General features: G+C 39.2%; 1 protein-coding gene across 20 annotated transcripts in view; it reads left to right on the top strand.

Moving 5' to 3' along the window:
• The window catches only part of TRDN (triadin), a 166,150-nt gene extending 148,236 nt beyond the window's left edge, over positions 1-17,914 (top strand). For 15 of the 20 annotated variants that reach the window (XM_035109215.2, XM_035109221.2, XM_035109220.2 and 12 more), the window contains 8 exons: positions 1,038-1,058; positions 3,988-4,014; positions 4,778-4,813; positions 4,961-5,005; positions 6,524-6,568; positions 8,129-8,155; positions 12,327-12,365; positions 12,849-17,914. In XM_035109215.2, coding sequence (XP_034965106.1) covers positions 1,038-1,058; positions 3,988-4,014; positions 4,778-4,813; positions 4,961-5,005; positions 6,524-6,568; positions 8,129-8,155; positions 12,327-12,365; positions 12,849-12,994 — 386 coding nt within the window. In that variant the 3' untranslated portion in view covers positions 12,995-17,914. Of the gene's footprint in view, positions 1-1,037; positions 1,059-3,490; positions 3,541-3,987; positions 4,015-4,777; positions 4,814-4,960; positions 5,006-6,523; positions 6,569-8,128; positions 8,156-12,326; positions 12,366-12,848 lie in introns of those variants that run through there. The other 5 variants (XM_035109206.2, XM_035109216.2, XM_035109212.2 and 2 more) reach the window with 5 other exon arrangements.
• The last annotated feature ends 5,202 nt before the right edge of the window (positions 17,915-23,116 follow it).

Genomic DNA, 23,116 nt, shown 5'->3' with positions numbered 1-23,116 from the left:
CCTGTTCAACATAAATTTATGCCAACAAAACAAGCAAGCAAGCAAACAAACAGCTTGTTCACATATAAGGAGAAAATTCTGCTTTCCCATCTCTAATCAAATCAGTAATGACCTCCATAGAAAATGTTTACCAGTTACCTAATATTGTTTGGTGATTGTTCTATATTCAAACTCCTTTTAAACTCTTTTTACCATATATCTTTAAAATGATTGATACATAATTAAACAATGAAACAAGGGAGGGAAACAAGTGAAATAATACTAAACCCAACAGAAATTGGTTAGGAGATCAAAAGAAAAAACTCTTCTGATGAAAGTCAGACAGGAATGAGCAAAACAAGTATTTCCAAAAGGATTGGCAGATTTTTCACCAGTTAGAGAGGTGTCATGTTGAATACAAAGCATTTGGCTTGATTAGTCTTCTGGAAAGAAAACGCTGATGGGTAAGTTTCCCCAGCAATTCTATACATCACCTGTTGTCAGACAAGAAGTTTGCAGAACAGTTTGTCGTGGACTTCCAAAGAAGCAGTGCTTCAAAGCCTAGCAGATATGAGCACAAAGGCAGTCAAATCTTTGAGTAACACTCTGGAAAGATTGTCAGATTATTTGCAAAGATCTGATTCATCCACCCAGTAATTCTGAATATTTGGAAATATAGTAAAGGTAAAGGGACCCCTGACCATTAGGTCCAGTCACTGACGACTCTGGGGTTGCGGTGCTCATATCGCTTTATTGGCCGAGGAAGCCAGTGTACAGCTTCCGGGTCATGTGGCCAGCAAAACTAAGCCACTTCTGGAGAACCAGAGCAGCGCCGTTTACCTTCCTGCCGGAGCAGTACCTATTTATCTACTTGCACTTTGACGTGCTTTTGAACTGCTAGGTTGGCAGGAGCAGGGACTGAGCAACGGGAGCTCACCCCGTCGTGGGGATTCGAATATACACAGTGCGGTATTTTCAAACCAAGGCCTATACCTCAACATCAGCTCTCTCACTTCATTCCGTTCTCATATGCTTCTTTCTTCTTCTTTTCTTTCCAGCCAAGCCTAAAGAAACTAAAAGTATGTGCCATAGTACATTTATAACAATAGAAAACTAACTTTGCATGCATGGTAACAGAGCTATCCACTGTTTTTCTTCATTCAGTCCTCTGAAATAGTCATGCTAATTATGCTACTGCTGAGACCTGTGGGTATTGGGCGGTTTACCAATTTAATAAATAATAATAATAATAGTATGTTCCTTTTCTGAAGTGGTTACATTTAACTATTATAATCCAGCTAACTAAGGTTGCAGCCTTATCCACACTTGCTTGCAAGTAAACCCAAATGGATTGGATAGCCAGTTTCTGTCTCCTCCAAAGACAAAGGCATTTTTCACCTGCAGAAGATTCTGATCTAGCAGAGAGACCCCACAGGTGAAATGGGGGGAGGAAGCACTGATTACCTCCCTCCCCCTGCAGCCCCCCATCTGTTCCAGATATTGGGGTTACTATTTAGAACAGTGTGGAGAGTGACACTAGGAGCTGCAAGAGTAAAGGGAACTTGGCAAAAATGAATCTCCCTACCCTCATTTCTCTGGCAAGAACATCTTAATATTTTAGGACCCACCTTATTTCTGTAACATTGGGTTGTTTAAAACTGGTTTTAATATTGTGTAATACTAAAATTGTGTTTTAATATTATTGTTGCATTGTTGTAACCCACCCTAGAAGCATAGTGTAAATGGTAGGTGGTTAATAATAATAATTGCAGAACTTAACTTAGCAAATGCTATTAGTATTTTTTTTTTTAATATTAGTATTAGTATTAGTATTCGTTCATAAACTGAAGCGAACTTTCCCATTGAAAGTAATGGAAAATGAATTAATCCGTTCCAGATGGGTCCGCGGCGTTCATAAACCGAAAATTCATAAACCGAGGTGTTCATAAACCGAGGTTCCACTGTAATAATAATAATTGCAGAACTTAACTTAGCAAATGCTATTAGTAGTAAAGAGAATGCAGAATCCAACCTCCCAAGTTTATGGCACATCCTATGCATTTCTGCTCAGAAGGAAGGCTGTGTTCTGCTTTTCAGCAGGCAAGCATTGGATTGGATTGTAAATGTAATTTGCATGCAGAAGAATATTTTGCATTTTTTGCACTTATAAGGAGGTGTTTTATACATATGCCCTTTTTTTAAAAAAAGCTGTTTTTGAGGGGGAAGATTAGTTTTTTCATAGCAGGTAGACAGGTGGGCTTTAACTTGAACAAGGACTAAAGAGATCTTGAGTTAAAGCCCCACTTGCCCACGAAGAACACTAGCTAACCTTGGGGCCCTGACCACCTCACAGCCCAACCTCCCTCACAGATTTTACATGAGGGTAAAATGAGAAATTTCCCATCTTGGAGGAAGGGTGAGATTTAAATGCAATAACACAGCCTACAACATAGGATTGGATTTAGAACTCCCGATTCAATTCCCATCGACGAAAGTCCATGAAATATGTATAATGATTCACTGCTTTGCAGAAAGCAATATTAAGTAAAATGGGAAGAATTGGCCTCACTGCAATCTAAATGTAATTAAATGGGGTTTTGGATAGATTGCATGAGAGAATATGAGCTGCTGCTGCTGTTCTTGGTAGGTATACCTTATTATGATTTATGCAGACTGCCCAGTAGGTTAGAAACAGTGTGTATCCATTAGAGAATTACTGTGGTCAGATAGCACTTTGCTGCAAAACAAACAAACAAACAAAACTGAAAACAGAATGACTGGTGAAAATTTTCTGTCAAATCCTTGCTGTGCTATTCCCAATGGAGCCAGCAGATGGCAGCGATCCTTATGAATGTTTGTTTTAAAGACTTAAGCAGAATTTGGTGTCTAGAATGCATTGCCACAAAATGCATACTTTGTTCTGCCTTATCCTAGGAAACGCACAGAGAGTGTGTCCATGTAGTTTTAGTTTACTGATATGACAACCAACATTTTTACTGGCTCAATCTAACTAAAGATTTGCTTAGCGTCTCACTGCGAAGTGAAAGGGTGAAACTTTGGAAATATTAACTTCATACTAACAAATCTATCAATGCAGTGACTATTTCACATCTCTTGGTATAACAACAGACCGTTGTAGTGCAGGATTTCAAAATATATCAAGTTAATTAACTATGGATTTATAACCCCTTTGTAATCTTTGTGCTAGATCATGCAAATATATTTGCACTTAAAGGAAACCTTAAATTATCTACACATAGATAATTATCAAGGAAAATAATTAGCACTGTATTTTTTAAAAAAATAATTACTAATTCATCCTATTTCCCTTTATCTTTAATTAATTGCCTGTGGCACGAGTTGATAATTTTGCAACATCAGAAGCTTTATTCACATTAAAATAATTGTTAATGCATGCTGATCGTTTTAAAAGAAGTTCTGTTGTGACTTGATGCCTAAAATAGGTAGACAATGTTTTTCTAATGAAACAGTGATTATCTCATTATCATAGAAATGCCATTATTGATGCCAAGATCATTTTGGAAGAAGTATTTGAACAAGGTAGTGCTGGGTTTTGTTTCTTTCCAGTAATCACAGAGGTAATAGAGATGGAAGGTTCACAGTGAAACGAGAATATGTACCAAAGCAGAAACAATGCATCATTATATCATGGGTGAATAACGTCTGACTTAGTGTTTTGAGTCAGAAAAGGATTGTGATGGCCCATTATTAAAGATTTGCATTTCTCAAATTACATAGACTTGAATCCAAACATGTGCTTGTACATGGTAGCAACTCCCCACAGGTTTGTAAGGCTTACCTTTTAAAATGTGATATTTTTATGCATGGACCCAGGAAAGTCGTGTGCCAAGTGTCAAATTAATAGCTCATGCACATGCTATCAAAAGTGTCATCGTATCCAATTATCAAGATCTTCCGCTTATTTCCTTCCTCTTTTTCTAATTTTTTATTATTATTTCCATATATTCATGCATACCTTCCTTGAAGAACCATCAGCTGAAATCACAGTAGCAGGTAAACATCATTTCCCCTCCTTAGATATTGAGCAATAAGAACAGGTTCACCATTTGAATTAATGGAGCCTAGCATTTCCAGATCTTCAGCTCATAAAAACTGCCATAGCCACTCAGCTCCGTGAAAACTGATTAGATTTGCCTTATCAAAGGATTCGGCTGAAACTGTCAGTTGTTTTATTCATTCACAGTTGCTGCAACTGTAACTCGTGACTTATTGGGAGCAAGTCCTATTGAAATCAGTGGGATTTGCTTCTACATAGGATTGGGCACGCCAGTTCCTTAGAAGTTTGATCTGATTAGTGGCAGCCCAGCTTGCAACTTAGCAGATAGTTTGTGCTGTAGAAGACATTGAACCAGATCAGAGTGGGGTGGGGTGGGGTGGGGGTGGGGATGAACCAAGGCAGACTGCCAGATAGTTGCTGCTGTTCTCAGCAGGGAATGGCGAAAGTGCCTCCAGCACTGCACCTTTGTTAATTTCAATCTGTCTGCTTGTGTGAAGACACAGATGATTGACTCTGTTCTTGGAAGCCTGAAAAAGAGCATATGTGTACTCCAGAAGGTTTTGAGATATGGCTCAATGGAAGTCCGTAGAGCGACATAGAATGGTGCAAATATAGTAACTAGGCCACTGCTGGTCACATTCGCTCTTGCTACTGCTGATGGAGTGACACAGCAGACATGTCCTCCAGGTGTTTTTAAAACTAAGTGCAAATATTCAAGGCTACTAAAGTTTAATCATTATTCCTTGGAAATCTCCCCAGCCAAGAAAAAAGAGACACCTTTGAAGGAAAAAGAAGGTAAGGGCTCGATTTCTTTAAAAGGTTGTTGTATTGCAGATGTGCTATTTTCCCCCATCCCGAAAAAAGAATCAACAATGTGCATTGCGTATTTTGATTCTCAGCTTCTTATATTGTACTTTATTTCTCACTTCTTGATCTACACAGGGAAAAAAGTGGAGAAGCCACATTTTAAAGAAAAAAAGGTCACAGGTAATACGAGGGGCTACATATAAAACCTTGTAAGCCATAAATCAGGGGTTTTATATTTCATGGGATTTTCTTTACAGTGACAGGAAGAACAGCAAAATTCTAGAGTATTATATTCAGCTAAAATAATAAGGGTGTGCTTAGCTTCCCTACAAAGCAATTAAATCAAACTCCTGCAGAACTCACCCAACAGAGATGGCAACGCACATGTTTCTATGCCTGTATACTCAAAAGAATTATCTGTCCTGCACATCACATTATTATATGCCACCCGCCCTCCATCATCGAGATATATCAGGAACATTTGACACACTTATTTATTTTTCCTACTTGGAGAATAGCTTTGTGTAGAAAGAAGTGTGCAGCACGAGTATTGGTCGTATGGTAGCCCAGAAGTGATGAGCTAATTTACATTCCATGTTGAAGAAAATATTATCTCTCTGAACACCTGATACATATAGAAGGAAGTGTGCACTGGGCCAATCTGTGGCAGCCACACACAAAAAGGCACACAAATAAAACTTACATATCAACCAATGCTTCGAGAAATGAATCTACCCCATCTCCACACACTGAATTCAGACCAACCCAACTTTTGGCACACTTTGTTGTGATGTTCCAAAACGTAAGCTATCCTGAATGAGACACAATAGTGTGGCTCTTTATCACTAAGTGGGTAGGCCCTGTCAACAGGACTTTCTTTGAGCATACATGATAGAAACTTCTTAACCATGGGGGAAAGTAGGTTATAATGCTGTCTAAAGAGCTTCTGTAAAAGCTGCATTTAAATTCTGCTTTCCACTAATTACCAGAGGAGTGCAATACCTCAGAAATGCTACAAGATTCTAGTGAGGAAGCAACTTTGGAGGTGCTCCTGGGAGCTTTGTCAAATGCACTCCCCATAATTTTTTTACTAGAACATAAAGGGATGTGCACAACCTGGGTACAAATAAATAAATAATAATAATAATAATATATTTATTTATATCCCACCCAAAGCCAGGCTCAGAGCAGCTAACATCATACAAGTAAGACAATGCATTAAAACAAGCGATCAATAAATTAAGATACATCCCACAATTAATTCAAACAAATTAAAATTAAAATTAAAACTGGACAAGTGGCAATCTTCAGGTTAACATTGAAGGCGGTTACCAACTGTTTCCACTGATATTATATTATAAGCACCTGTGAGCGGGCTGGAAACCTTTGTGCTTGTTCTTATACAAGGAGAAAATGAGTCAGACTGAACCCTAAATGTGTTTTAACAGGGCACCAAAATGTGGTATTAGCGTCAGAAATATTATTGATGTTGTTGTTTTAACCTGCACAATGTGTGTGACTTAATGAGGTAATATGCAACCGTTGTTGTTGTTGTAGTTGTTGTTATAACCCACCCACCTGGCTGGGTTTGGGTGTCTTACAACATATATAAAACATAGTAGGTTTAATGAGAAACTTTGATTCCTAAATGGACCTTGGGAATGTAAATGAATTGGATCTTTCTGTTTTGCTTAACAGTCCCAGCAGTAAAGGAAACCCACTACCATCACAATGTGACAACAGGTAATCAACAGTTTATTTGGTCTATGTTTCCAAAGTCACTCTAATGTCTACATATGTAAAGCTCAAGCTGAATTATTAGTAGGGGTGAACATATAAACATTAGCCAACCCAGAGAAAATAGGCCTTCTTAAATCCAATTAAAATGAATGGGATTTGTCTATTAATAGGCATAATATGGCATAATTGAATGTTACTTTTGAATTCAATGCAACTTACAAACAACTTTATATCAGTTTGAGCCAAGGATCATACATGATGATTTCCCATGTTTGTTTTCAGTGTTTATTACTTTGGCAAGCTGGCCATCTGTACTGTCATGTCAGTTGATGAGGATAACTCTACCATTCCCCTACTTTACCAGATTTGTTTGCTCAGATAAGATTTCCCATGTTACTTGGCAGCACTGTACTGGTGGTCTATGTTCCTGCACATGATCCTACTGGATTATAATCTTTGCTAATCATCTTTATTCACTTGAAATTATTGACCACACATGCCAATTGAAGTACCAGTAGTTGGAGATAAACAGATTTTGTATACCCCTGCTGGATTTTAGTGAGCAAAACAGATTAATACAGAAAATGTGTCCTCTTTCCCTTTTTGTCCACCCTACAAAAACACATGAGAAAAGGAAGGGAGTCCTTCAGTGGTGCTGTTTACAGTACAAATCCACCTAACTGCACATTTATCTTCCCAAAGTATAGAGGGATAGATTATTAGTTGGTGCAATTCACACACACACACACATAGCATTCTGTGAGAAATGAATGTTCATTTGGTTCATAAAACAGAGACTGGTTTTGAAGAGATGTAGTCACTAGTTGTTTGGCTGACCTGGGAGCTAAAACTAGAGCAGGTTGGACTCCATTGTAATAAAAAACGAAGTGCATGTTTATGAATGTATACTTTGAGTTTGGACTGCCAATGTGCCAGCCCCATAATCACTACCAAGTGCAGTACATGCACAGGATTCCACCACTCACAACAATGGCTCTCTTCATTTTTCATGGCTCTCTTCATTTTTCAGTGGCAGAAGCCAACTGTTTGCCCTGCATAACAACCTATGTGCCATTTTACTTGCCTAATGCATGTTTAGATAATATTAAAGGTGTTTTCTTAAATTAGTATTTCGAATTGGTTGCAGTCTCTGAGTACAGGTAGCATAAATTGGAGCTTTACATTTGCTCTTTATTCTAATAAGTAAAGTCACACCCCAGGGAAAGATGAATGAATTAGGTAGCAAGTAGGAAGACAAGTGAAGCTGTCTCTTGCCAGAGCTTATCATTTTTTCAAACACATTTACCCTTTGCACCTACCGTGGTAGATAACAGTAGGGTTTCTTAGATGTTTGCCTGGGCAAAGCAACATTCTCCAATCACATTATCAAAGAAGTTGTACAAGGGCATATTGTCATCATCACTGCCTGACAACTTCATATATTCATCTGAGTTAACTTCATCAAAACCTGTATTAATAAGCAAAGAGGGTGGCTGTTATGTTGTTCAATTGACTTTCAAGTTCTCTCTGTCTCTCTGACATACAACTTTCTTTCCTTTGCAGACAAGATTTCAAAAGCTGCAAGAGCAAGTAAGTTCTGCTTAGGGTTAACAACGCTGCTAACTTCTTTGATTCTCAGGTGACATATAGTACATGTCAGTATTGTACAAAACACAACTTGGGTTATCAAGAATATTGTTATTTATTCTGTCAGGGACTGAGAAAGAATGAGTCATTTGCCCTTAAAAACTTCATAGGCCTATCGGGAAATGTAATACATTTAAAACCCTAAAATATAAATGTACTAATCCTGATGCTGCTATTCTGTTATGGGATTTGAACAAGAAGTCAATTTTCAGAAGAGCGAAGGGTTTTGTTTTGTTGCCACTTGCTCATGAGAAGTAATGGGAAATTCTAGACACTGTGGTTTCCATGTGGACCACACCAGACAATCGGGCTTTCCAATAAGGTAAAGGTACAGACCCCTGGACAGTTAAGTGGAGTCAGATTAGACTATGGGATGCAGCACTCATCTCCGCTTTCAGGCAGGCCAAGGAGATGTCTGCAGACAGCTTTTCTGGATCATGTGGCCAGCATGACTAAACAGTTTCTGGTGCATGGAACACTGCAGTTGCTTGGACAGAATTCCTGAATTTTGCTGCTAAGGTTGGTGGCTGTTTGCAGGTAGCTAAAACAGAAAATGTAAGCCCACAGAAACAAATGCACACCCCTACCAAATGAAAGATGCAAGTAACTGAATGTTACAGTGACCATTCTCCTGCTATATAGTTTGGTTTTTTTCTTATAATGTGGCATACTAAATCCCTGGCCTACTTGATTACAAATATGGCAGCCCCTTTACAATTAGTGAAGCAGGGGAGGGAGGTTCCTGCCTCTTGCTCTCTCTCTCTCTGTGTGTGTGTATGTTCCTCGTGTAAAGAACAGCCTCACCTCCCCCCCCCAAAAAAACCCCTCCCTCCATCGTAACCCCCACAAAAGTGCCTAATGCTGTTTGCCTTTCATCAGAAGAACACAGAGAGAGTCTTATATAACCACACTCTGGTTAACCTCAGTTGTTGGCAGGGGAGGGGGGGAGACTTCTGCAGCATTAGGCATCCATCCATGAACCCAAGCTAGGCAAAATACCTCCCAGCATAAAGTCATACGATACTGTGCTTCAATTACAAGCCATCAGTTTCTATTAGAGATGTGTGTGGTATTTCCAGTGTTTCTTTTAGTGCACATTCCAGACAGAAAAGAGGATAATGGGGTTTCCTCAAAAATGGGTGGCTTTCCCCAACCCACTACTTAATAGGTTACATTTAGTATTTCTAGGGAGTGCCATTTTTAAAAGGTGGGCGAATTGTCTTGGAAGATTTTTGACCTTTCATTTTGTTATATGTAAGGTAGAACTTGCTCATCATCTCCCCCAGCATCTTGAAATATGCCAACAGTGGCCTAGAGGTCAAGGGCTTTTTTTCCTGCTGTATGTGCCAGTGAACAATAAAGACTAGCGTGGTTGCAGAAGTATGTGTGGTTCTAAAGCAGGCATCTCCAAACTCGGCCCTCCAGCTGTTTTGGGACTACAGTTCCCATCACCCCTGACCACTAGTCCTGTTAGCTAGGGATGATGGGAGTTGTAGTCCCAAAACATCTGGAGGGCTGAGTTTGGAGGTGCCTGTTCTAAAGGGAAAAAATAAATAAATGTAGCATCTAAACCAGCCTGCCCAACTGGCTTCCCTCCAGATGTTTTGGACCTCCATCATCCTTTTTTAAAAAAAAAAGAAATCTGGTAAGAAATAAAGAATAGAATAAAATAACAAAAGAAAAGGAAAGCTGTGCGAAAAAAGGGAGTTCACAGCTGTTACCACATAAAGTACATTCTCAAGGGATAATATTACACAATGAATTAGATGTTGCAACAAAAACTGACCTGATATAAAGAGAATATGAAACAAATGTTATGATTAGCAAATAAAACCATATTTCACTGAGACCTGCCATCCCCATAATTAACCTGTCATGGTTGCCAAATGAAGACAAAATCAATAGGTTTAGCTGCAAGATACCCTTAATTTATGAGTCAGGTTTTTTTCCAGAAATAAGGATAAAACATTAATTTATTAAACAAAATGTGTAAAGAAAAAGTCAAGGACTCCTTCTACTCCTGCGATATGGTCAAAGGAGCAGCATATGTTTTAGGGACCGTATATTGGTTAGCACGTAGAACTAAACCCAGATTCTAATCCCTACTCAACTCGTGATACCAGTTTACACAGTTGTGGCTTCCCTTAAAAAAATCCTGGGAGTTGTAGTTTGTTAAGAGTGCTGAGAGTTGTTAGGTCTTAGCACCTTTTGACTTCTCGCCTGTATTTTGCCCATATTGTCACCTTTGCTTGTCCTATCTTCATCCTTCCACTTCTTGGACAGCTTCCACTTCTTGGACAGCTTAGTTTCTTTTGGTTAAACCCCCTTGTTCCTGGTCAACTTCTTTCTGCTGCAGTGGTCTCCTTCATACATCATTTGAAGAGTTCAAAGAAGGGATAATAGCTGGTGAACACACTCCCAATGCCCAGGCTGAGTATTTTGTAGCCTAGGCAGAAGCCTAGGGAGGTTTTCTGCCCTGTCATCACTATAGATTCGCTGAAATTGTTTGATTTCATTAGAAAATAACTTAACCCGAATAAAGGGTCAGTATTCAGGGGTGCAGGGGGGAGGAAAGGGCAATTGCCATTGTGCAATAAGAAATCCTTGTCCTGATGAAACATTTGCCTTAGCACTATGTTGAATTTTCCATCCATAATGTTGATCCTGTCTTCAATTAACCTATCAATACAAATGAATAATTATTTTGTTTTCTCACATTGTCTCTTAAGAAAAAACTGTCTGCCTTGCCATTTCTGCCAAACTACTTTGCTTTAATTAAAAATGTCTGCTGGGTGACCTGCTTCTGACACACATAACTCATTACATATTTTGCTCAAGATGGAATTGCCCAGAGATGCCTCTAATTAGCCAAAATATCAGTTTTTATATTCAAGTCAAGTTTCATGGCTTGCTTCTTTTTTCTTTCTTTTTTACATTCTTTAAACAACTTTGAAGAAGACCAGCATCAATAGTTTATTGAGTTTTCATAAAAAAGCAGGGATTTAATTGGTTTAGTGAAGGCACAGGGCAGCTTCTTGTGGTATGTTTTATGCTCCAGTACAGACTCCTCATTCTTACCTGGCTTCCTTTTGTGTGTAGGGAAAAGTGGCAATTATTCATTGGTGTCTCTTCAATAATTAGCCGAGTGAGAATATGTGTCCCTGTGTATGTGTATTTAGTGTGGTTCAGGTAACCCTCCACAAGCACTGGGGCATTGTGGGGCTGGAAAAGCTAGCCTCACTACAGGCTCACTCACATAAAGCTTCCCCCTTGTATGGAGAATCATTTCATGCAAGAAACATATGCATGGCACAAGGATTTAAGAAAGGAAGAAAGCTTTCTTGGAAAACCTGACTGGTTGTGTTGATGCACAGGGCCTGGTTAGGTCAGTTGGTTAGAGCATGGTGCTGATAATGCCAAGGTTGCAAGTTCAATCCCTGTACGGGCCAGCTGCATATTCCTGCATTGCAGGGGGCTGGACTAGATGATCCTCAGGGTCCCTTCCAATTCTACAATTCTATGATAAACAAGAGCAGATGAGAAAGGACATGTATAATACATGGTAATTGAATAGGATACACACACACACATACTGGTAAGGGCTTACACTTTTAGCTGCAGGAACCAGGGACACTCCATTTATCTTTGTTGCTTCAGAAGATGATGGCAAGTCCAAATAATCATTATGCAAAAATATATATTTGCATATATATTTTTGATAAAGAAGAGAAGAGTTCCTCGTAAAGACATAGTTTTGGGATTGTGCAGGTCACACACTGTCTTCCTTCTAGAGGCCTGATATTTTCAGACACTTATCAGCCCAATCCTGCCATCTGGATCTAGAACTGGGAACTGACTGTAAGACTCAGGAGAGGGTTAGCCACCCTGCTGCAGTGCCTGTATGGTCAGCACTTTGAGCTATACCTGGAAGCAAACTGCTAATCAATGCAAATGGTCAAGAACTTGCTATGTTTCTATTGCAATATCTTAATTCTACCTCCCAAACAGTGCTGATTTTATATTTTTCCCCTTTTCCATCATTGACCTAAAATACAAAGATCGTTTTAAGTTTCTTTTTACTAAAGAACCTTGTATTTACTACATTTTTTTATAGAGGGACACACTGATCTAAGTGCAACAAAGAAAGATAAATGTGAGTTTGTAATTGGAATGTTTTCTTACTGTATCTTATTTCTATTAATAAAATAAGAATGGTGTATGTGGGGTTCAATTTCAGTTCGATTTGAAAGATCATGTCATTTCTAGGTCATAATATTGGATTTGTTGTGTAGAGGTAAACAAGCATGGGGAAGATGAGATCGCAGGGGGGTGATTTTGCTGAACAAAATCAATCCTGACAATATTATAGATATATATGGGAGCTATCTGAGTATAATATATATCAGATGTGGGGAACCTGTGGCTCCCCAGATGTTGTTGAATCCCAGCCTACTTGGCGAAGGGTCAGGAATGATGGGAGTTAGAGTCAAACAACAGTCAGTATAGAAGTAAAGTGGGAGTGTCAACCTACACTTTGGTAAACTTGGTGTTCCCTCAGATTAATGCCACTTTAATGCAATAGTGACCAAAACCAAGTGTTAGTGACTATTCTTTTTCTTTCTTTTTTCCTCCCCAGCTGCTGTCCGCTACTATCAGTGTGTCTTTGTAAATGGATACAATGGGCATAAATCCCAACACCCTGTTACTCCAGCTCAAGACTACAAAGGGAAGGCCGGACAGCCAAAGACTTCTGGGCCAAAGACCAAGGCACCAAAACAATAAGAGTCACTCAACTTGCGATATTATGACAATTTTGCACTTTGTGCCCTATACAGAGGGCCACGTGAAATCCATTAGCACCTGTGATCATAGAAATGTGATCCAATAGGTCACATGCACTTGGAAAGGTTGTCTGCTCATCTCCAGAGGAGCAGAGGCAAAAAGAGGGGAGATGTAACAGCATTTTAGAGAAACTCCAAGTACTCCTTTCCTGAAGGGAAGCATGGTGCTGAAATAGTACTTGACAAAAAGTAAACTTTTGTTTGTGTGTCTGTGTATGTAGGGGGATGTTCTTACAGATGTTTCCGTCTTGTGTTTTTCAAGTCTTGTTGGAACAAAAAGCTTTTTCCAAGTATCAATTTACACCAAATGTCACACTCAAAAATACTTAGGCACAGGAAGAATAATTTGTGACAGTATTCTCAATCTATGCTAGTGTTCATTTAAATGGATCAATGCCAAAGTTATTTGCTGAATCATAACTCTGTTTCAGGAGCTTTTTTGTCCTTAAAGAATACACTGTATAGCAATCTGATGATCTCTTTGGAGGCATGCAATGAAAACCTGCCATATAGTTGCTTCTAAGTATCCATAAAGATAAACTTAATTATTTCTTTTAAAATTTGGAGGATATGCTGGGTTAGCAGAGGTGAACTAAATGAAGGATAAAGGGTTTAGCGGTTTTTAGACATGGACTTGGTGTTTTAAATTATTTCATATGCATTATCCCCAAACTATTCCAAATCATATTCAGTATTAGTGTACAATGTATAAATGGGAAAAACCAGTTAACTATTTGGCTCTGGAGAGATACAATGGGAAACTATGCTACTATTATTGAAGCAAATTGTGTACTTAGCTATATATGTCTTATTTTGTGCAGTACTGTCCCAATTAGATAAAGTAAGATTATGCTCAGTTTTGCTGCATTTCCACAAACACTACACTCTTAATTACTTTTAGTTTGGATACTTGAAATGAGCATCTAACTCCTAATCTATCTTCATTTTATGTTTTGAGACTGATTTCTTAGCATCAAAATGAAATGCACAATATTGGTCTAGATGAGGATGTCGGAATATTCTTATTCCAATTGTCAGTCACAGTAAGTCTGTAAATAATAATGTGTCCTTGCAAACAAGTTGTTCCATATAGTCATGTTTTGTCTACGTTGTTTTACACTTGTAGTTACAATGTCAAACCTCATAAAAGTTTGTAGGATACTTCTTTAGATAAATCTACTTAACACATGTAAACTTTATTGTGTATAGACTATGTTTCCAGGAGGAAGATAACATTACCATAGAACTGGCATTTATTTTTATAGGAAGGTACAATTCTTCAGGTTAACTGTGCCTTAAGAGACTTGACCAGTTCGCGACAATGTTTGGACATCTCTTTTTTTTCACCTCTAGGTCAAGCTAGAAGTGACTGGAATTCATAACAGTCCAATTACTGCCACTAGTGGAAGGGAGAAAGTCCACTATGTGTTGGACTGGTAGCTAGTAATGCAATCCTACGGATGGCTTCTCAAAAGTAAGTCCCACTGAGTTCAGCAGGGCTTACCTCCAGGACACTGGGTATAAGATAGAAGCCTAAATCAAAAGAGACCTAAGTAATTTAACTACATGGTAAATTGTCCTAGTGAGAAGAATAGCTCTTTGGAAGTACGGACTTGCAGGACTGCTTCCTTTGCTATAGACTTTTCCATGGATAACTAAAATGAGGAAGGATAACAACTTTAACCAACAAAGTTGTTTTGGAAAACAACAACTCCAGTGTATCTACAAAAGACACTTTTGATATCTTTCAATCCAACTGTATCTATAGATACAGAAGTGATTGACCTTTTTGATATCATGTCACGCTTGGTGAAATAATTCATACTTTATACCTCATGAGAAACATCGAGACTTTTAACAGTGCCTGATCAAGATGTGAAATTGGGGAGCTGGTGTCAGATTAATTTGTCACCAGACCACCTAGATCAGGAATGAACTATGCTAAACAATGAGCGCAGAGGTTTCAGATCCCGACTGCAGGATCTGGCCTCTCGTAGATGGATGGCATCTACCTCCAACCTTATGACACACAGAAACCTTAAGGTTCTGTCATTTCTTTTTCTTACGCTTTGTCTATTGTGTAGTATAGATGAATTGGCTTTCCAAAGACCTGCCAGTTTAGCTTTCTTTAAGCCAAAGAATTAGCACAAGTTTTCCTGAGGATTTCATTTGTTGCTCATTATTGCGAGTTTCAGTTAAAACTTTTTTTAGCTTTTTAATTTGGGCTTTTTGAAGATTTCACCTTCTCAGTGTTATTTAACTGTAGAAAGTACCATAGCGCATTTGAGAACCAATTTCCTTCTTTTTTCCTCCCAATACCAGTAGGGCTTAGAGGAAGTAAATAGCTAGCAATGTCAAAATTGTATGAATCAGACATTGGCCCTTGATCTCAGAAATATTAATTGCTTTGCTTTGCAGATGAATTGATTGTTGCTTCATAAAGCCAATTAATCTGAAACCTTGATATGCCATTACTTGAATTGCATGTTTTATCCAGAGAAACTTAACTTTTAAAGATGGGTATATTTGTTGCTAGGGATTTTGCAAAACAAAATGCATGTCTCCTAGTGGCTGTGATACATTCTTATCAGTGTGAGAATTTGGGAGGGGGGCACCTAAAAGTAGTTTGTTTGTGTATAGCTCTAAACAAATTTCCTGTCCATGCTCATATTGTTATCACCAAGAATTAAATATAATGAGTCTCTTTCTACATGGGTCATGTTCAATGTGTGCATTGTTACAATTTCACACAACATCTTTAGCCAAAATCCTTTACTCCTTAAAAAAATGCTTTTGTGTGAGAGCAAAGACTACAAGAGATGTTGTCTAAGAACTATTCTTACCAGAATGCATCAATACCTGGTGTTAAAAGACAAAATCTTCATCACAAAAATATAGGTCCCAGTGTTTTAAGATAAATATGGTTAAATTTCTGACAGGAGATAGGGATTAGAAGCTTTAAGCTTTGTTAGACATCTTGTATAGCAACCCTAGGAGGGTTCAGGAAGGAGTAGCAGACATCACATATCAGGTCCTGCTAGCTAACAATGACTAGGATAGAAGGGAGTAGTGGGTGTTTTTTCCTTACCTTTTCACTATGCCATGTGCTGGTGTACCTGAGGGATTCAAAAGATGTAGCCCTTTGGGGGGGTGTCCATGCGGGGGCTGGATCTGGCAGATCCAAAGCTGCCCCCATCCTTGAAAAACCCTGTTTTGTGGCCCATCACCTGAAGCCTAGCAGTATTTTTGCCCTACCAGCACCACTCATGCCTCTCTGCTGGCGGAGGTCAGCACAGAGGAAGCAAAGTGTCGTTCTAACCCTACTCTAGCTATTAACATCAACAGATTAGGGCTGCACTCTAAGAGCTTCAAGAAAAGGAAAGAAAGGTCAGGGGAGGAACACATAAAAGAAAAATAGTGCTATTGGTAACATGAAAAAATTCTGTTACGTTGATAAGTAAACATTTGAATACGATGCTAAGACTGGTGTTCCACAACATCCATTGTGTATGAGGTGCAGGCAAGGCTGCACTTCCACTTGCCCAAGTAGCAGTACTACATGAATCACTCTGGGAATGGGAGTAGCTCAGAGATAAGCAAAGAGAAATACTATGGTGGGAACTGGTAGATTTAGAGGCACTTGTGTATAAATATGGCTAGGAAGCTATGCGAAAAGGACACAAGATCTGAGAATTATTACATAGTGATAGTGAAAAGAAGCAGACATGTTTTACAAATGGGAGAGTCCTAAGATGAAAGCATAAAAAGTGGCTGTAAGAGCGGGGAAACAGGGACAGATCGCCATTGTGAAGTTGGGAGATGAATGCTGAGAAAATCTGAGAGAAGATGCACAGGGAAAGTGAAGGGCATGCAGACCCCGAGTAGAAGCCGGACGAGAAAGTGAAATGTTTGGTCTTGAGTTTTGAGAAACAATGGCACACTATCAGGGGTTGATAGTGTTGTGTCCCACAATGGGTTTATACTATGTTCCTTAGCACTTAGTGTTAAATAGTGTTAGATCACTATTGGTTATTGGTTTTCACCAGCTCTCTGTACCTCCTGTAGCTCATCACTCCATACCTATTCTCTCCAGAGGTTTTCCACACAGAACTTTTGTGAGCAGAACTTTCTGCTGAGGCAAAGCCACAACTAGATTCAAGGCTTTCTCCAGATCTCGGGACATCAAGCCTCTCATGCCTATTTCATTCTCTTGGAAATTCTGATTAATTTCTTAATAAGGGAATTTAAACAGACAATGGGGCATTATTATTTAGCCCTAGTAGGCACTCAGTGGTTGATTATAGGTGCCTGAATTAGAAACACAGTCTCCTGCCACAAAAGAACATTTCAGCCCTGCCTACCACACCCCCAATTCATTTCACTATTGAAATGCAAGAAATAGGCTCTTGTTGTGATGAAGGTTGCATCCAAAAGGCTCTTCAAAAGAAAAATTAACCAAGGACAGGAAATGTTTTGTTCTGTGTGTTTGAATGCATTCTCCGTCTGGATAGTTATTTGGTACACACCTTGGCATACTACTAAAATGTTTCTGTTCCAAGAGTATGCTTCCTTAATATTTTTGTTCTTCAAAATATATTTGATATAGCACATATTTTGTCATCTCCTAAATGTTGTAATTAATTCTGTGATACTTTTGGGGGGAACGAGGGAGCGGGGGGATATCATTCTTTAGATTGAGATGCTTGTTTAGAAACTTGAGGTTGTACTTACCCAAAGAGGCACTTAACAAACAAATGCACTGTTTGGTTTATGTCAAACTGCCCTGTGTTATAAAACGTGTCAGTGATTCATGTTTTAGAAGGCCTCACCTATTCTCCTAAATAAAATGCAGATTATTTCAGCAATGCTTCCCATTTATTTTAGTAAAATACAGCTTCGTTATCTGATAATGATACTATTCATAATTTAAAATCTTCTTCAGAGCTCCAGTGGCAGCCTGTGCTCATTACGAAGGGGGGTGGGGTGGAAAGCTAAGAGACCAGCAGTAAGTGGAACCCAAGGCAATGAGAATAGGAGCCAACTACAGTAATTGTCCTCCATCTTCTCCCTACTGAATTTTACAAGGGCCTGAGGCTAAGGAGGAACAAACTGGTATCTGGTGGCACACCTGAACTAGTATGACTTAAGGCAGACTGAGATTGATGGGGGCAGTGCCCTATTCAGCCCAATAGATGAGCCTCTAAGGTACTGCTTCATGTTCCTAAGCTTAAATATTCACGTCTTGATGTAGAGTCATTTAGGGTTTGGCATTTGACCTGCTATTGTCTACTCCCTTTGACTATGCAAAGTCTGAATAAACAAACTCACATTATCTGAGATAATGCAAAATTCAAACGAGCAGGACTAGCTGAGAGCAAGAGAGAAGGGAAACTGATATCTTGTGTGTGACCTGTGTGACACAAGCCCGGGGCTCACAAACCATCAACCACCCCACACATGCAAAGCACGATGTGTAGTGTGGAGCCAATACATGTCCGCAGTTCCTATCAACACATGCCGTCCTTATGCTCCACTGGGCTGTGTGTAAGTAGGGACAGCCTACACTGCACTGTTCCACCTCAAAAATGTCATTAATATCAGGGCTATGCATGAACAAACTTTCACACATACACTATGCCACAAGTAACCTGCCTGTAATAACTTGCCACCAAAAAATGAGGCGTTTTTCTGACTATCAAGTCCTAGTTTCAACCACTACCCCATAATTACTGGCCACAGAAACCATATGGTTATGACTCACTCTTGGTACCGATGTGCTAGTTTCTGGCTCAATGTTTCATTCCACCTTTATGGCCAACTGCTGTCCTTCCCTTCACTCTTTATAGAGGTAACTCACACTCATTGCTTTTTCTATTTTCTTTTCCCTAGGAACTATTTTCTTTTATTTACTATTTTCTTTTCATATTCTTGGCAATTCTGGCAACAGCGAAGGATCAGCCTTTCTACTTTTACTGCCTCTGGCACAATACTAGCTGTGGCAGGTGGGAGGTTGAACTTCAACAGTGATGCTCTCCCTGCTTGCCCATGAACATTCAATCAATCAATCAATCATTTCATGAGGGATACAGTCAGGCATTTTGACCTCTCTGCCACCGTGAGTCTAGTACGGTACATTTGTCAGACACAGGAGAAGGAATATCAATCAACATTCAATGGGTGTCTCCACCATAGCATATGTTGAAATTAAACACCCATGTCGATCTATAGCTGTCCACATTTGCTGAGTTTCTACATATTCTACAATTTTCACATCTTTCAGTTTCCAAAGGTATAAGCAGACCGACCCACCCACCCCAATATTCTGTCCTTTCACTTTTAATCTGCAGATCAGAGAGGAAGCTATTTTGTTCATGAGCAAGCAGAGGAAATTAAATTAGCAAGCACATTCAGTTACAGATTTCAGCCACTGTGAACTTAGCAAATAACATGTCTTACCCCCTTGCATTACTCTAGGTTTTCAAAGGCAGTTAAGGAAATAATTTTCTAGGTCTAGTTTGTTCTCTGACACAGCTTAAATGAATTATGCATTAGAACATGCCTTAGGTACAAACTGTCACAAAAACTCAATACTTTGCATTTTCAGGCGTAGTTATATTTCCCCTAAATGTTAAAAACTGTTAAGCTGTGGGACAAATAGCCTTAAATTAAATCAACATTTCTAAATAAATAAATGCTGATTTTGTACTTCCTGGCCTTTTGAAGTATATTTTCTCCCTCTATGAGGATTCCCCATTATCATTTACATTTTATCAGATTTAAAATTGTACTTCTGGTCATTCAAATATTCAGGCATCCAATACAATCCTTCAGTGTGGAATATCTTCAGTATGCAAGGCCACTCGTGTCCCATCTAGAAACTGCAATTCAGTGTGTGTGTGTGTGTGTGTGTGTGTGTGTGTGTGTGTGTGAGAGAGAGAGAGAGAGAGAGAGAGAGAGAGAGAGAGAGAGAGAGAGCAGGCTAACATGGCTGGTCTTGCAGTAGAGCAGCCAGTAGATGAATTCTGTCACTCCACCCACAGCTACCTGTATGATTATAAAAAACTAATCACTGAAGAGGACATGCTAGCAGAGGTAAGTGAGCTAAGGGAAAGCAAATAAGTCTAAGGTGGAATATTTTTTGAATGCTGTGAAAATGCTTTAAAAAAAAGTTTTGAAAAATACATTGAATTTTACATAGCTCACTATCGCCATCTAGTGTCACATTTGTACATTGCACTTTACAACACATTTAAAACGTTTTATTTGCAGCTGTGTAACTGAGTCCTAAGAAAAAGATGTGTGGTGTGGTGGAAGCAGAGGGAAAAGCAAACAGGGCATCCTAGAAAAATGAGGAAGAAGATGAAGGGGTGGAGCCTCTAATAATTTGCAAAGCAGATCACTCTTATGGGCTTGCAAAGGTGACTGTGCAGTACCTCTGCCTCAGCTGTCCTTGTTAGATGCACCTTTAGTGGCAGAGGCACCTGTTCTCATTGGCACAGCTACAGCCAATAATCAGGTTGAAAGAAAGATCTTCTCAACCCATGGTTGTGACTTAATCCCTGTCCTAGGCTGTGCAATCCACTCTGCAAATAAGAAAAGGGTTGAATAGAGCATATTTGTGACGAAGAGGTGTTTGTGATTTGCATGGCAACAACAGTCAGTTTAAGCACGGCCATGGCAGATGATGGGACATGTGCAAGTCTTCTTGCCCCCCAGCAAGTATTTCAGAGCTTGCATTTTTCATCATTCTGTTGCTGCCATTTGAATGTTATTTCCCCTTCCTTTTGTGACTTTAAAAAACATCAGATGTTTCTATGACTTTGCAAGGACAGGGAGTTGGAATTATAAGAAAGCCAAAGCAAATGGGAAGATGTGAATAGGAAAATAGAATAGGATGCCAACTGGTGTTCTGATCAGAGACGGGGAGAAAAACCACTCTCAATAATAATAATCCATTGGCCATTTTTCAGCACGGAAAGCTGCTTCAAGCCGGGATGACCACAAGCAGAGAAGAGGAAGCGTTAACATTTTCCCACCAGCCATTTAACCCAAGTGGAGTTTCCTCCCCCAGGCAATAATAATAATAATAATAATAATAATAATAATAATAATAATAATAATTTTATTTATACCCCGCCCTCCCCAGTCAAAACCAGGCTCAGGGCGGCTAACACCAATAAAATTACAATAAGACATAAAAGAAAAGAAAATTAATTAAAATACAATACTAAAATTTAAAATGCAGCCTCGTTTTAAGTAGTCCATAAATCCAAACCATGAGGGAGGAAAACACAGGGGTCAGACTGAATCCAACCCAAAGGCCAGGCGGAACAGCTCTGTCTTGCAGGCCCTGCGGAAAGATGACAAATCCCGCAGGGCCCTGGTCTCCTGTGAAAGAGCGTTCCACCAAGTTGGGGCCAATACTGAAAAGGCCCTGGTCCTAGTTGAGACCAATCTAGCCACCTTATGGCTCGGGATCTCCAGAATATTGTTGTTTGTGGACCTTAAGGTCCTCTGCGGGGCATACCAGGAGAGGCGGTCCCGTAGGTACGAGGGTCCCAAGCCGCATAGGGCTTTAAAGGTCAAAACCAGCACCTTAAACCTGACCCTGTACTCCACCGGGAGCCAGTGCAGCTGGTAAAGCACTGGATGAATGTGATCCCGCGGCTGGGACCCCATAAGGAGCCTCGCCGTGGCATTCTGCACCCGCTGGAGTTTCTGGGTCAACTACTTTAATCTCAAGTAGTTTTAATTCTGTGTGTCTACTCACGGGACCAACATATTCCCACTGCTACCATCTCCCAATGTTACCTCCTGGATCAAAATTTTATCCAAACTTTCATTTTTTTTCTAATTCAGCCGTGTAGCTTGTGCTCCTGGTATTGAATAAGGACTAATATAGTGGTAATGAATTGGACTGGCATCACTGATCTCAATTTAAAATGAGGAAAAAACAACCTGCAACAGCAATTTGAATGCAATTACTTGTATGAACAATGTCATATTATTGCCTCGTGCTTCAAAAGGAACCAATTAATATTTAGTGAGAAATTGTATCTCTTAGTTGAAATGGATAAATCAATCTGCATGTAAACATTAAGATGTAGTTAGTTAATTTCGCCACCCAGTACATAACCATTAGCATAGTAATAATAATCATGGTAAAACTAATTTTCACATATAGGGGCTCAACTGTTACCAGATCTGTAGCGCACCAATGCAAACATTCACACAAATAAATACCTTTTTTAAAAAAAGTATTATTTGCGTTTTTACATACAGTTTTTTAAAAAGTTAAGTAAAGAAACCATGACAAACCAAGGACACAACACAAAACACCTAAGGACTTCCCTTCCCTTCCTCTCCTTCTCTGGTATCTTTTCTTTTCCCTCTCTTCCACATATTCTAAGCTTAATCATTCTGGGGTGTTCTGAGAAAAAATGTCAGCATCTAGACAGAGACAGAGGCCATTTTATGTGGTGGCTGCCATTACTGCACCTCCCATCCCAATGCTTTACATGTTACATTCTTCTGGGGCATTCTGGTTAAATAACATGGCTGCTGCGAAATCAGTTCTGATTGCTACCACATCTGTAGGTAGTGGAAAATAAGTTATGGGTATGGGAGAAAGGCCGGGAAATGTAATAATGAAAACAAATAAAGGAATACTGAATTAAGAAGAAAACAGTAATTTTAAGAATGAAAAACAAATGAAGTCTTTAATAATAGAAATGAAGGAATGAAACAAAAGTCTCTACCATATCAAATATATTCGTAACCCCTGTTCTTGCTTGCATGTGGCCTCCCCAGTTTTCTATCAAATGGACCACACTGCTCTTTCTAATTTTGTGTTATTGTTATTGACGTATGTTGAATGACAATGTAAATAAAGGCTTCTTCCTTGCCTTTGCTGGGAAGTGTCAGTGGATATTGGCATCAGTACCAAAGAGCTCGCATGAGACATGCAAAGTCATCAACCGTAGTTAGTCACAGTCTACTGATTTCTTAAGCATTACTTATCCCATTGCTACATTTCCCAGTCAGACAGTGGTTGTCTTTTTAC

This window comes from Zootoca vivipara, chromosome 3 (assembly GCF_963506605.1).
Source record: "Zootoca vivipara chromosome 3, rZooViv1.1, whole genome shotgun sequence".
Lineage (NCBI taxonomy): Eukaryota > Metazoa > Chordata > Lepidosauria > Squamata > Lacertidae > Zootoca > Zootoca vivipara.
Note: the sequence above shows the minus strand (reverse complement) of the source record. Positions and strands in the feature narration are given on the sequence as shown.